The 15305-nt window shown below is 39.9% G+C and overlaps 2 protein-coding genes across 2 annotated transcripts; both read right to left on the bottom strand.

Annotated features, from left to right (window-relative positions):
• Nucleotides 1-245: 245 nt before the first annotated feature.
• On the bottom strand, nucleotides 246-5286 carry LOC116260855 (beta-glucuronosyltransferase GlcAT14B). Its single transcript, XM_031639378.2, has 4 exons — nucleotides 3845-5286; nucleotides 3112-3187; nucleotides 2886-3001; nucleotides 246-1065 (listed from the first exon to the last, which is right to left on the bottom strand). The coding sequence occupies exons 1-4, from the start codon at nucleotides 4452-4454 to the stop codon at nucleotides 539-541; spliced, it is 1329 nt and encodes a 442-aa protein (XP_031495238.1). The 5' UTR covers nucleotides 4455-5286; the 3' UTR covers nucleotides 246-538.
• A 3531-nt stretch (nucleotides 5287-8817) lies between these two features.
• LOC116265770 (uncharacterized) lies at nucleotides 8818-13437 on the bottom strand. The gene is made up of 12 exons (XM_031646664.2): nucleotides 13180-13437; nucleotides 12349-12462; nucleotides 11566-11676; nucleotides 11418-11480; nucleotides 11165-11275; nucleotides 10936-11085; nucleotides 10640-10717; nucleotides 10300-10521; nucleotides 10133-10219; nucleotides 9355-9474; nucleotides 9097-9189; nucleotides 8818-9024 (listed from the first exon to the last, which is right to left on the bottom strand). The coding sequence occupies exons 1-12, from the start codon at nucleotides 13309-13311 to the stop codon at nucleotides 8965-8967; spliced, it is 1341 nt and encodes a 446-aa protein (XP_031502524.1). The 5' UTR covers nucleotides 13312-13437; the 3' UTR covers nucleotides 8818-8964.
• Between the last annotated feature and the right edge of the window lie 1868 nt (nucleotides 13438-15305).

Below are 15305 nucleotides of genomic sequence, written 5' to 3'. Positions count from 1 at the left end.
GGATTAAATCATGAAAGCCAACGGTACAAATGAGATTCTCTAAAGTCTTAAAAGTTAAGTGTTAATTTCTATGCTTATAAAATCTAGTCTTAACATCGGATTTTCATGATTGTTCTTTTAGTTCTTATCGTTTCTCCATTTCACATCCGTCTCTGTAGTCAAATTTGTGAAAAATAGCTTAAGAACAATGAAAGAAACCATAGGAGGGGCACATCTTAGGAGACGTAACCTGAGGACTATATATGTACCACAAATGCATAGAAACATTGTTCATTTGTAAAATGAATCATTTATGACATTGTTAAGTACATATAGATTACAGGGTGTGCTGCAAAAGCAGCAAATACGTTTGAGACAAAAACAAGGTAGTAAAGAAACCTGGCACCAAGTTATGTCCTCTGAGATGGCTTCCCACTAACTGACGGTAGAGCAGATCTAAGAAAGAAGACAATCGATCAGCAGAAGGAGAGACATCAATCCCAGATGTACCAGAGGTTGAACCCCTTGATGTCTTACATCCACGCCTCTGCTCTGACTCTCATGTTACACCTGCATGACAACATCCATTTCTGCTAGCGTTTGTTGATAAGAGGCCATGAAGCAGATCTTCCACACTCTTGCTTCGCGCACCAACTCTGAACTCCGAATCACGACCCTTCACAATGCAAGGATCAGCTCCATCTTGTGAACTTCCAATACACCATGCTCCAGGTGTAAAACGACCGTTTTTCCGACCCAAGAGATCATTATCAATCTTATCCAAAACTTGGTCATCTTTAGCAAATTTGCGAGCAAATGGTGCACCACTTTTTACCATCAGATCAAAGTTCTTGACCGACAGGATAAGAGGGTGTTGTTTGGGAGGATTGTCCCATGCAATGTAATGCAGGTCATGGTTTACTGTGGTACTGCAGAACTCCTTTGAGTTGCATATGACAGTATGAAAATAACCTTCTGGTGAGGAGATGTAGTTTGTGTAGTACATCAGAATTGTACGTGGAAGGTTGTCCCAACCCCATATACAAAATTCAAGAAAGGACCGAGAGAGCATAACCCAAGCAGATCCTGTGAAATATCACCAAAAAACTGTGAGAAAAGTTTAGTTGCACTGTAAGAAATTGGAGTTCTTGCAAGAAAGAGCAGCTTATCTTCCATCAAAATTTTAGAGTTGATATTATGGACTTCTTCTGCACAGATGCTTTTACTGTATGCCAAAGAAACATTTGTTTTTACAAGCCTATGTTTTATATAGACTTTTTAGGACAAGGAACATCCTTCCTCCCCAGCAACCAAAAGAAATAAATTGAGAACTAATAGCCTAATAGAGATGGCATTGTTGACAGGCAAAAACATTGAACCTGGGGAAGGGATCAAACAAGAGCAATTAGTACTTTCTGTCCTGTTGGGATGACTTTATGAGTGAAGTATGTCATGCTTTTCCCGGTATATCCAAAGAGAGATAATGTTGCTCAAGAAGAATGATTATCCTACTTGGAAGACAAGATTGACAGACATCCTTAATATACACATGGGGCACAGAATACTTGGTCACTGTACAATGTAAAATCCAAATGAAGGTTTGTATTTGAGCTCGTGAAATTACAAATCAACATCTAGTAACCTTATTGCCAAACAGATATCTTCCAAGTCCCAACCATATCGAAGTAGAAAGTCAAGCTTTCAGCTAAAGGGACAGCAAAAATAGCTTAAAATGAATTTCAACTAAGGGGTCCTGAACCTACAGGTGTGGCGAACATTCTGTATATGTGTTTCAGTGTGTGTCTGTTTTCTTCTACAGCAAAGTACTTACTATAAGTATAAGGTAAGGGGCATGAGCAGAAGCTTCAGGTTCAGGTACTCTACTGCAGCTGGAGTGGGAAGAAAGGCAACTTATTATAGTAAACCTCCTGCCAAAAGGTAAAAGGTAGCTCAGGCCTGTTGTTGGGTGTTTCTCTGTCAATATCACCAGTTTTGGAGTTTTTTCTGTTAGTCGTTTAAAAACTATATGAAACAAGAAAAGTATGAAATTCTGAGGCACTTGACCAGCGAAGCCAGCAGAGAGCTATGCTATTTTGCAATAATACCATGATAACATTAAGACACTTCTAAGAGCAAAATGTCTATTAGGATACTTTAAGAACAACATATATGCATACATATATACATGTATGAAAAGGAAGGTACTTTATTTCGCAAGTAACATAAAGTTATCATGGCATCATTGCAAAATATCAAACTTCACATTTGCGGATAGTTTTCAATTGGGATCCATATTTCCTGATCAGCTTCCACCACACTCCCTCAAACCGAGCTTCACAAATAAGACAAAGTATACACCACGGAGGGAAGAAAAGGTAGAGCTTGCTTGTACTCTACAAACAAAAACCTTGACGTTCTTTTGAAAATTTTAGATATTAGTTTTACTTATTAATTATGACAAAAAGTTAGTTTTGATAGTGGTCCAACCGTCCAAGTTCACATGTACACAGGTAAAGCCGCTAAAGTATGGATACTCTCATAAGCTAAGCAATTGCCTGTTGTTACTTTTTACACTTCCGTTTTGTTTATCTTAGTTTCCATAAATTAAATATGTTTTTACATTATTCCTAAAATTTCTATGTTCCAAATACTCTTTCTGCAAGGGTGTAATGCCAGTTATGTTCTTTCCTATCTTTCATACTGGATCATATTTTGGATAAAAGAATGCCACAATATTGCCCATATTTTCTTGAAGTTTACATAGAAACCTACTACGACATGCAAAATTGGTATATCAATACATTGCCAACACAGACATTGATAAGGAAAAAGGTATTGTTCTTATGCCTATAAACATAGTGAACAAACGAACTAGCCAACTTGAGCAACCCCAATAAATAGTTTACCAGTGAATAACTTGAAAGCTGTTGGCAGAGGTCGATGCTGAGACGTCCAAAATACTTCAGATTTTTTGGAGAGGTACAGACCAGGGTCAACAATAATAGGTTTTGCTCTCTGATTCCTGAAAGAAATTCATAAGATTTCCCATTGAAAGAAAAATACTTGAGGTAGACCAACAAGAAAAAATGAAGCATGTAGGAAGATAGCATAAATTCTTAAAGTTAAGCTTACTCTTTCCAACCATTCTGAAGTGTGTTCTCGATGAAGTTAAGATCCCTTGGCATCTTAGACAAAGCATGAAGTAGATCTGCACAGAAACTGAGAACATCATTATACAAGCTTTCCAGGTCCAGCTATAGCAACAAAAACTTCAAGACCTATGGATCTTTGGAAAAGTATACTGCTGGTAAAATGTAGAAGTATGTAAATTCCTGTATATCTTCCATGTTTCCTCAGAAGAGAGGTTTTCATTTGATTTCTTGTCTATCAAGATCATCTTGAGATTTGTAATAAAGTGAACTATTGAATATACGGATGAATATAACATTCATCAGACAACTTTACCCACTAAGCCAAGTACTAACGATTAGCTGCTAACTGTTTCCTTTCGTGGGAAAAAGCAACAAGCAAAGTAAAAATAGAATACATTTAAATCGACATTATAAACTACTTAACTAAAGGCATATGCATGATGTTTCCTAATCAACTGCCCAACCGATCACATTAGCAACTGTGTTTTGCATCTCTTCATATGCTCATTATATTTATGTTTCTAGCAGAGTACAAGACAAGAACCTTGAGAAGAACACGCAAGATAACCAAAACTCAAAGAAACCTGCAGCCTAGCACATGCGTTGCTTGAACAGAAAGAGAACAACAACAACAAGCACACTATCAAATCGTGATTTTATTGCAAGATAGTAACCACTTTGTATAACAAGGAATCAGAAAGACAGATGCTAACCATCTTGTGGAACAAGAGGGTAGTCTGAAGCGCTAAGATTTATGAACCAATCCCACTCCTTGCCCTCCTTCAGCAAAACTGCTATAGCATGAAGGGTGCAAGCAATCATTGTAGGCCCCTTGTATGTCACCAAGTTCGAGGTAGCGATCATGTGCACATTCTCCACTTCCTGAAACACGGCTTCTCCCTTAACAAACATGGTCAGCTCGAGACGCTCTCTAGGAGGAGCTTCAAGATCCAAATGTACAACATATTGATTCCTTGGATGGTAAATAGCCTGCAAAATCCTCTTCATCCGCTGCCCATCACCTTTCGTTCCAGAGACAAGATAGGCGATTCTTGGCGCTTCGAAGGCACGTCTCGTGGACAATGGCTTAACTAGTTCAGGCTCGACGAAATACCCACTGTAATCCTCTCTTCTGTTGAATGTTACGAGATCAAGAGACAGCGAATTCCCACCATCCGGATCAGAAAAAAGCTCCAATACGGCGACCAAGAACAGAACAATCGTGATCATCGAGGTTGCAGTGAAAGGAACAAGCCATCGGCGATCACCGAAAGCTTTCACAGAGTGGTGCCCACCAACTTTCCTGATCTCCTTTCCGCTCATTTCTCAAGAAAATAGATAACCCAAATCCTAAAATCTTCGTCAGAGTACTCTAGGATCAATTCCAAAGGAACTTTACAACACCCACTTTGATCTCCCCAAAACGAATAGATAAAGGGAACTAAAGCCACAAAGCGGCAACTTTCTTAAATGTCAGAATGTATAGTTCCGAGCTACAGTTTAAGTTAAGAGGGGGTGAAAAAACTCACCAGATCTTCGCATCTGTCCTACCAAATACTTAAAAGAACTCCATCTTTTCTACATTCTCTTTTGTGGGTAAGAAAAATAATAACTCCCACAAGAAAACACAACAATTGGCTGTGTCGATGACGAGGGTGGTCCTAAAAACTGAACCCGTTTATTCACAGACAGGAAATCAAGAGAAATAGCTTTCGAAAAAAGACGATTCATTGCCAAAATACACAGAATTAGTATCTAACAGCTTCTTTCACCAAAATAAACAAAAATCTGAACGACCGGCCGACTAAACCGAGAGGCATCTACACCGCTGCAGGTTGCGGAGTCGAAGCATGGGATGACGGGAAGCACTAAACGCGGTATCCCAAGGCTGTCTTGGATGGACTATCAGAAAAAAACCTACCTCCGATGAGGGAAAACGGACGAGGGTTGTTAACTTCTCGCCCAAGAACTATGAAGCAGAAAGAGAGAGAGCGACAGTCCAACATACATGAAGCATAGAGAGAATGAAGCATAGAGAGAGAGAAAATCACCAAACAGTTAGTAAGCGAATCAGAGAAATTGTCGATATCTTTTCTATTTGGAGAACTTAAAAAATTCTCCAGACAGAAAGAAGCCCTAATTTTCAAAAAAAAAAAAAAAAGGAACACGCAAACCGTGACGATCACTATTATAATAAAGTCTTTGCGGCATCTCCATAACTTGGAAGAGGAGAATTTAAAAAAAATATAATAATAAAGAAAAGTTTCTGTTTATACCAAAAACTAGCCCAAAATTCTTTATCACATCTTAGTTTGTTAATAATATCGCGTTCGTCGCTATGGTTCTTCTCAAAAAACTCATTTAACTGGGTTGATTACGAGATCGATTTATCAATTTAACAATGATTGTGCAACCATCTTTTTACTAGGGATGAGTCTCTGATGACACCAGATCAAGTCCAAGCTCTATAGTTCATGAATCTCCTTTTCTCGAGTGTTGTTCTTCTCAAGGATTATTTCTTGGATGAGACTATTAAGTGGTTGGTTATCTTACGGTTCTTTACTCTCTTTTTCTTAAAAAAAAAAAAGGAAAAGAAATGATATAATTTGTCTTGGTAATGACTTTGTTGGATATTTATTAGGGGTGGGCATCGGGCCTGCCCAGTAAGACCCGGCTCGGGTCTGCCCGTCTGGCCGAAGCCCAGGCCCGGGTCGGCTTGTCGGGCCTAGGCCTGACCCGGCCTGGCCCGATGCCCACTTGTTGATGCCGGTGGGGTTCGTGGCGGTGAAGAGCATCTGGGAGGGTGAGCGGTGAAGGGCATCTGGGAGTCGATGACGGTGTCCTCCTGGGTCCTAAGCAGGCATCTGCGGTAATAGAAGCGACTGAGGCGGGGCAGAATCGTCCTTCTCACTGAAGATCCACCGGATGAGCCATGAGCGACGGCTCCTGCAGCATCGAGTCCAAGTCCTCCATGGGAGGACCAATCTCCGACCGCTTAGGGTCGTCGAAATCCAACGGGAGGCCACCGGAGGGTTGCACTGTCTCCCTTGCCCATCAGAGTCGCTGCTAGACACCGCCACTAGACACCCACCGTTGACACTGCCTGAAGCTGTAAGAGAGGGAGATCTGCAAGTTATCGGCCCGACTCTAGCTGCACCATCTGGTCTGAGCTCGGCCCGAGACCCGGTTTTCTCGGCCCGAACCTGGGCCCGACTGGGCCGAATACCGGGTACCCGATGGCAGCCCGGCCCGACACCCAGGCTTAATATTTATGTGCTAACACATGCCGAGATATAACAGACCAACATTAGATTTAACAAAAGGCGCCTGAATCAATCTTGTTTTCTTTAATTTCGAGATAAGTTTTCTTCCATGACATGAGGCTACTAATGTTCTCACACACACACAATGCAAATTTGCAGAGTTAGTATGGCGGTTAGATTGGTTTGAAATTTTAGCCTTATTGTTATATTAGAACCATATCTTCATTCCATACATAGGATCTGACTCCGATCTTCACATTTAGACCAAAATTTGTCCTACAATATTTATGTAACATGCCATAATTATATGAGTATATTACACTGCAATAAGGCCATTTTATCAGATATAGTAAAAACAATATTGCATAAATATATACTGTAACTGAGTTCGAGATCACCTAACCATACATTTGAGATAGCATCATTACAGAAGATTCGTGTAAAAAAAAATTCATCACATTCAAAATATTTGTTTATATACTTTGACGTGATCAATCTGGTAAGAACATTTTTTAAAAGCCACCTGAATTTTTTTTCTTACACAATTTGTTTTTCAAATGACCCGAGGTTCAACGTCAAGATAAGTCCATGGAGAGGAGAAACGCAACAACGAGAAAAAGAGGTTCCTAGCTAATTGGGTTGGACCGTTGGAGGTCCAGTTGCGGTCATAGATAAAGAAATTCAACAAAGGAGTCGAGGTCAGCCAGCGGGTATTTTCAACACTCGAAACGTTCGACGCCTCACTGGAATTTGGATCAAAGTATGGGACTCCAAATGAAAATGTTCAAAATTTACCTTTGGCGGAATGATCTTTGTGGTTCGAATCTAAGTCCAAATCCAAACTTGGTTGGTCCATGAATCGAAACTCGAAATGTCCAATTCAACCCGATACACGTTAGGACGCTTGCACAAAACTTGATCCCGTCCCTTGCAAGGATCGGATAAGACCCCTATTCTCGTCAATCTCTTTCTGGATCTGGATAAGGTTCATTTTTATGTTCAGTTTTAATGGTACTCTCCATTATTACCCTTGGCATTCTAGGGATGTGGATCCGGTCGTATCACATCAAGATGGATCTCTATCCGGATATCTGTTGGATCGATCACGAGTCTCTAAAAGCATAGAAGCTTTACCTTTTTCCACACACAAAATACTTGACGGGCCCACCACGGCAGGCTGATAAAGGTTCTTTCGTTTTACGACTGTCTTTACCTGTAACGATTGCCACAGTGAAAAGGGGGCCATGCCCCTTCCGGCTTCCATAAGGTCGCAAACGGGTCAGATCTGGAAAACCTGAGTTAAAAATATCAGGATCCATAAACCAGATATTGCGCTTGTAGAAATGGATAGCTCCATACCAAGTCGAAACACTAACGCTACTCAATCTCTCGTAAGTTTTAACGCGATGAAATTAGAAACAAAATGACAACAAAATTTTAGATAATACAAATCTTCTGCATCACTCTTGCAACTTCAATGTCATATCCCCAACTGAGACGGAACAAGTGACTCAGAATTCACGCTCAAACGTCCGTTACTAGCAAAGGCTTGTATTTTCTATGGGGTTTATCGTTTTCTTAGTAACAAGGGTGAGCCTCTGCCACCAAGTCTTTCTCAAAGATAACATCATTTGGAAACTGGAGTAACATCATTTCTTCGGTAACCAATAGTTTATCGAAGAATGATATTGTTAATTGTAGGGACATCTGTTCCTTCCAAAACGTAGACCAATACAGTACTGGCCACCTGCAACCCTACAAGGCGGTAGTGCCACCGGTTAGACTTAGATTGTACGGGCTTGATAATAGTCGTTCTAAAATATAAACTCATTTGTTGCCATCAGAAAGTTTCAACGCCTGATTACAGATGAGATCACCAGTCAAGGTGTCACCACTCATCTATCCTGATCGGTGTACCCTAACCGACAGCGGCTCGACCACTACAATTTCATACCAACCACTAAAATTTCATACCAGCCTCGCCCGGATACGATGCGTGGGCCTGTGACCTTTGAGAAAATTTGGCTGATACTTGGTCTGAATCAGCAAAACAGGCGATTCGGCCTGTCTTCGCCCCTTAAACCTTCACAATAAAAAATATTCTTGTGGAAGAAAAAACTTTGAAACCCCAACTCAGGCCGATTCCATATGGAAAGCAACATATTCTCCATGTCCTGTTAGCGGCTGCTGTTAATTTATCTCCGACTTGGGTACTGCCACCTCTGCTTTATGGCCCTGAAGGATGATTCCTAAAGCACATCGGATGAGTCAATGGACCTGTTTGTTCTGCAAACTACCCACGCTAGGATGATTTCCTTCGACGTATACATCCACAGCCTCCTCTTCCAAAGGCAGCGTATTTTATGAAAACCACATGAAATGACACTAAAGATTTGAGAATGAGAAAGATAATGCAAGAAAACCATCAAGAATTGATATTACAGATCTTCCTGAATAATAAGTTACAGACGAGTGTTTTCAGGCATCAATCAATCAGAAGTATGAATATTGCTGATACTTCAAAATTGTTCTACGTGCATATTTTTAACCTGCGTGTCAAACCTATGAAACTACAAAGACCTTATTACTTCACCGAGAACAAGCGCCCACTGAGTCCAATGAGTGCCTCCCTGTTGCAGACGTCCAGGCAACAAACATTAGCACTGGTTTGGATGAGCAAAATGATGTAAATATTGAGATACCTGACAAAAGACAGCATAAGGCTCCCTAAGTGGTCCATCACATGAAAGCTCACTTGTGCTTCCATCAATAAATGTTCCATGTGCAAACACCACCTGATACACAATATGCATTCAGTTCAGAGCACGTGAGGTTACTATTATCGACATGGGAGTTTCATCACTTCATGACTCAGTTAGACATAAATGAAGTGTATAACGTGTGTAGACAAACCAAAGCTACAAGCCCATGACCATCATCATTTCCAAAAGAAAACTGACCTCAGATGCATAACCAGGAGTTGTACCAGAAATGGGTTTGACATATGAACCTACTGGACAGCTTCTTTGAACAGCATCACAAAATGCTAAGAGTCGTTCTCTACTCCCCAGTTGCACTGCCTGAGAAGAGCAGGTACGATTACAAATTGACAACATTTTCATAACAGTAGACAGCCACCTTTTCATGCCGACAGACATTTGACCAAGACCGCTCTAGATATTCCAGTGATGAAGTCTTGGCATGGAATAAGCAAACAAGCTCACAGTTCACATAATAAGCATGGGGGCTTTAGTTTACAGTAGGATTCTCAAATGAAATAAAATATCCAAAAAGGAGAGAAGCAGGGGAAGATTTCGTTTGTTTTTGCTTTCTACTTTCAAGATCTTTTATTTGATTTGAGACTAAAGTCAGCTTGGTTTTGTCAGAGAACCTTCAGCATTCTATTCGGTCCAAACATGCTAGGTTTTTAACAAACTGTTACTTTGATTTGAGATGAAAGTGAGCTTGGTTTTGTCAGAGAACCTTCAGCATTCCATTCGGTCCAAACATGCTAGGTTTTTAACAAACTGTTACTGGTAGTCAAATCTTGGAGCAGCTTTACTTTTGCAGTTGCCTGGAATGACAGTTCCTAATCCTAATGAAGGGTATTAAGGTTTACATGGTTCCATTCAAAGCAAATGAAGAAATCCAAGTGGGTCATGCATTATCAGAGACATGGTGAAGGGAACAAGATAAAAAGGATCTTGTGTTTCAATATCATAAGAAAGCAGAGAGTACCTGTACTGTATCATGACGAGCTACACGAGGAAGTGGTTGAACCTTATAACCCATGGATGCCATGACCTCGGCAATGAGGAGGCTTCCCTAAGTAACAAGTAGCTATATTATCAGATAAGAAATATAATGAAAGAAAATCTTTCTTTTCAAAATGTACAGAAGCATACCTTAATTGCTTCCCCAACCATCTGGGGTGCAAGAAACAACCCCTGAAACAGTGCCCGCATAATGTCACCAGGGGTTGCTCCACAATCCATACCTAAACCTGGTGCAGAAAGACGAGCCGCAGCAGCTTCCACCCAGCTTTTTCTACCTGCAACATATCCACCACATGGTGCAATTGTACCACCAGGGTTCTTTATCAAACTGCCAGCAATTAAATCTGCACCCTATGAATCATATGGACATCCAATCCAGTTACTTCATGCGCTTATGCACCAACAAGTAACACATTTCGTGTATAAGTAGAAACCAGCAAATGAAGGATTCCTAGATACTGGCACATACCACCATTGGAGGCTCCAAAACTTCTACAAATTCACCATAACAATCATCCACCATGACCACACATTCAGGATTTTGCTTCTGCATTTATTTATGTAAAATAAAGTTAAACAGCAGTAATGCATTACAGGTCAAGCCAGCAGAAAGAAATTTTAACCATCTATTAGTACTGCACTTGTTTCCTTTTATTTGCATTTTCTTTGGTTGGATTGGAATATGGAGCTCTTGGCTTGTGGTAAATTAAAAATAGAACAATATTCCAACAATGGGAATCAGGTCTGCAGTGCTACAACACTGACCTTGATCATCATGATGGCTCGCTGAATCTCCCGTATACTCAAACAACGACGCCATGTATAGCCACATGACCTCTGTATGAAAGCACATCTTGTCTGAGGTTTCAAGGAGATAGAAAGTGTGTCCCAATCAAGGCCACCATCCTCTGCAAGCTGAACCACCACATAGTGTCAAGAACAATACCATGAAAAATAAAGTTCCAGTTAGTCCATAATAAGCCAAAATACATACAGGAACTTCTCGATAGGAAATTCCAAAGTCCTTCAGACACCCAAGTCCATTATTCCTGATTCCGATGACTTCCTCCAATGTATCATAAGGGGCACCAGCAACTGCAAGAAGCTGATCAGAATGTCAACCCCACAAGAGCCTTCACAGTTACAAAAAACCTTAATGAAACTCTTCTACTGCATGCTTCAGTTGAGCAGCTTGAGTCACTCTAGAACAGCAACAATGAAGAGAATGTACAGCTGAGTTTGTTTACCTCATCGCCAGGTCTTAAAACAGAAAACAGTGCACAGGATATAGCATGAGTGCCAGAGAAAAACTGCAGAAGAAAATTTCAATAAGTTGACATGCATATCTTTCATGGATTAGTATGTGCCAATGAACGATTAGCAATAGCCTAGAACCTGAGAGCGAACTATTGCTGACTCTGCACCAAAAATTTCTGCAAAAGCTTTATCTAGTGCTTCACGGCCCCCAGCTTCATCGTGACCATAACCTGTGCACCCAGCAAAATGCTATCCACAGAAAGCAATTTATTTACCATGACACATCACTGTTATTATACCCACAAAAATGAGAAGAAACTTCAATACAGACACACAAAAGTAATCAGCATGTACATCTCATATCCCCCCTTCTTTTCTTTTGCTACCTTCACATAAGACAGATACCCAAGCTTACTAGTAATACACGGTTAATAATCCTCTTTTCCTTTCTTAATAATATGTTTCAGCTGGACCCGGATCACAATACATAGCTTTTTCTTTAAGAAGAAATGACTATACAGAGTTGATATTTCACTTCTTAGTTTTGTCTCATTAAGAATTTCAGTTAGAAACTTAGAACTAAATAATGTAAAATTAGATAGCAGTCTAGTGAAAAGATTTCAGCAAGTTCCCCGACCATAGATGCAGTTGCTGGGTCATCAGCATGTGCTACAGCAGCAGAGAGTAGTGTATACACAGTCAAACAACCACAGAAAAAGATAAGGAACATAACAGATAACATCCTTAATGCATCAACATATTTGTATATATCCATTCAAAGGATAATTACTTCACATATGAAAAGTCTCTGTCATGGAACTAGTGGAAATACATGAATTCAAAATTCACTCAGAAAACAGTTGAGGTTGAATACAATTCCATTTGTAGCAAAGCAGTAATTAGCCATAAGTAGTCACTCACGTGAGACGCAACCCTAGCGTTTTGATAGGCCTTAAGAACCCGGCTTGTATTATGAGCTACCAGGCTGTCCACCGCTCTAAACTCTTCATACAGAGCATCTATTGCCTCTGCGACCTGGATCATTGCAAATACAAATACTGATAGTCACGCATAAATCAAGAGACCGAGGCTTCGAAAGCAATTTGACATAACGCACCACTTATTATATGTCGTATGCGGCCAAGGGACCAGGTACCAAAAAATTGCATTCCAATTCTAGTTGTCTAACCATCAATTTAGGCAAAAACTCTCAACGTTTAATCACCAAAACACCCCATTTTCCGGACAGCAGGATTCAAGCTTCTGAAAATATGAGGTCGATGACCGCAAGAATGGAGCGTAATGGATTAAGGGACAGAATCAGAACTTACTATCGTATATACATCCAGACCTGGGACAAAATTTATATTAAAGCTTCAAAATGAACACAAAATGTCGTGTCAACTTAAGGTTTATCAAGTCTTCAAATCACATGTAGTACCGAGAATCAGGAAATGAGGTTTATTATGAAGAATTTTTCATTAATAAGGCCGTAGCAAATTATTCGAATCAACGCTGAGATTGAGAACAAGGGTAATTCCAGACTCAATATACGAGTATCTCCGAAGATTTGCAGAAATTAAAATCATAGTTCAGAAATCACGTTCACATCGCCTAGAGGCTTATACAGTTATACCCAACTCCGCGACTCCATACCCCAAAATTATCAACGTGAACCAAGAAAATCATCGCATTGGCGCCAATAATGAGTAATTTGAGCAGTCCTAGCAAGGATTAGGGTTGAGGACATACCTTGGGAACAAAAGGATGATCGCGAAGTGGAGTTGCAGAAGAGCAGCAGCGAACGGAATGTCGGTCTCTGGGGGATCTGAGAGAGCAAGATGGAGGAGGAATTGCAATAACGGCGCTAGAGAGAGCCGTCATCTTCGTCTTTGTCTTCCTCTCCTTCAGCGCTATATAGCTATATGGGTTTTTTTCTCTTTTCCCGCGCAAAGAAGGGACATGAATAACGAAGGCCCAGCGGCCGTCTATAGCTCCCCCATGGGCGCGTGCTTGACGAGGGGCTTGATCTAGGATTACATGGATAAGGCTACGTAGTCCGGTTTTAGTCCTGTATCGGACACATCATAACCCGATACATATCGGTTTTTTTTTAAAAAAAAATTTAAAATTTAAATTAAAAATGTATAATTTTATAAACATAAACAATTAGATTATATTTGTTGAGAATAACCTAGTTCAATTTGAAGGAATTTTGAAAGAACCACACCAAAGCCACGGCTGATTCACTGAATTATTTTCAAGTACAAACAGGGTACTATCATAGCTTCTTGTCAGCCATATAATGACTAATCTTTTTTTTTTTAAAAAAAAAATGGCGGTTCATGACATGTGAAGTCACCCTCTTTTCTCATTCTCAGGGTTTAAGCTGCTTCAACATCTGGATGATACTACAATATACCCTTCGACTCAAGTATCACACATACCAGCTATAATCCAAAAAAAATAATACCCATAAAAAAACATATTTTCAGTGCTCTTAAGCAGACTAGCTATGCTTTTAATACTTTGATGGTGCCCTACTACCATTATACAATTTTTGGTGATGAATTATTTTTTTAAGGTGATAAAGGAGTTGGTCTTGTACTGGTACCTATTTTTGAGCTCACTGTAGATAGATTAACAAATGCAACCAAATTTATGCTTTGATCCTCACGTCACACATGATGATTCGTATTTCCTCCCGATAGCGATGGATAAACATGCCCTTTTCACTTGAAATATTTGTGGCACAGATTTGTCACTAACATAAAGCTGATCAAGTGTAAAAAGCACCTCAAGGAATCAACATGTAATGTGATATTCGGGACATCTTTTGAAGAACATCAACACATGGAAAAACTGAAGACACCAAGTCGTTGTCTGTTTCATGTTTTGGATCTGTGAGTCACAGACACTGACAGATTCGTTTAAGGGTGAGCATGATTTGAAGAAAGAGGAGGTGCAGCAGTTTTAGATTTATTGCTCCAAAATGAAGTAGCCCTTTCCATCCAACACCGGAATAGGGGCAGGTGTAGTCCGGTGCTTTCATACCCATGTAAATTCCAAGTCCAAATAATCCTAGAAGCATAGGAAGAACATATCGTTGCGGTAGGATTTATGGAAAGGTGAAGTAGCGATGCTACTTATTGCAGTTGCTGTGTTTGAGAAACTCCGGCATGAAGAAAAGGCAAAGTCGAGACGAATTACTTACCCGCTTGAGCCTGGTTTGCGTATGTATAGATAGATCGGGAAGCAAATTCTGAACTTATTTTTATGCTTATAAATTTAAAAAGGATAACATTTTTTAATTTCTTAATAAAAATTACGCTTCCATATAACTGTACGTGATAGTCTTCATGAAAAGCGTATTCTTTAATTGAAAAATTCACGAAAATTGGCCAGTAAAATAATAAGAAAAGAAAAAAGCATTTGGAAACTACACAAAAGTTCTGTGTGGGCTGTTAGTAATCGTAAGTAAATAAAGCCGTTTGTATTTGCCACTTCATTGTAAAAGGCGTTCCAACTGACCTTCATGCTACCTCCTTAGTATGTGCCGGCTGTGTCGTAAGCATCAAATAAAAATACTTGATGCAACTCTCGCCCTATTTAGTTGTTGTGTGATAGCTTTCCAATATACAAAGGGTCCCCCTTGTATGCCCATCTGCCCAAATGTAAGATCTTAAGGTTAAGTTAAATTATTGTCTGAACTTATATATGCTCATGTAGCGTTGGAAACATAGAGTATGGAAGTTTGGAAATTGGTAGTTTATATGTTTGATAATGAGGCACGCATCAACAGCTGAAGCCACATGTGGGCAGTTGCCTACACAGTCCCACGCAATCTATTTATTTACATATCAGTTAGCCTCATCTGT

Source organism: Nymphaea colorata, chromosome 1 (assembly GCF_008831285.2).
Source record: "Nymphaea colorata isolate Beijing-Zhang1983 chromosome 1, ASM883128v2, whole genome shotgun sequence".
Taxonomy (NCBI): Eukaryota; Viridiplantae; Streptophyta; class Magnoliopsida; order Nymphaeales; family Nymphaeaceae; genus Nymphaea; species Nymphaea colorata.
The sequence above is the reverse complement of the archived record's forward strand: the minus strand, read 5'-3'. Positions and strand labels throughout refer to the sequence as shown.

Coding starts and splice junctions, on each gene's coding strand:
- LOC116265770 (XM_031646664.2), bottom strand. CDS start 13,311: ATGACGGCTCTCTCTAGCGCCGTTATTGCAATTCCTCCTCCATCTTGC. Junction 12,463..13,179: donor ATCATCCTTTTGTTCCCAAG/GTATGTCCTCAA, acceptor GCAATGATCCAG/GTCGCAGAGGCAATAGATGC. Junction 9,025..9,096: donor CTTATGCTGTCTTTTGTCAG/GTATCTCAATAT, acceptor CGTCTGCAACAG/GGAGGCACTCATTGGACTCA.
- LOC116260855 (XM_031639378.2), bottom strand. CDS start 4,454: ATGAGCGGAAAGGAGATCAGGAAAGTTGGTGGGCACCACTCTGTGAAA. Junction 3,188..3,844: donor CCCTCTTGTTCCACAAGATG/GTTAGCATCTGT, acceptor GTTTCTGTGCAG/ATCTACTTCATGCTTTGTCT. Junction 1,066..2,885: donor AGCTTTCAAGTTATTCACTG/GTAAACTATTTA, acceptor GATATTTCACAG/GATCTGCTTGGGTTATGCTC.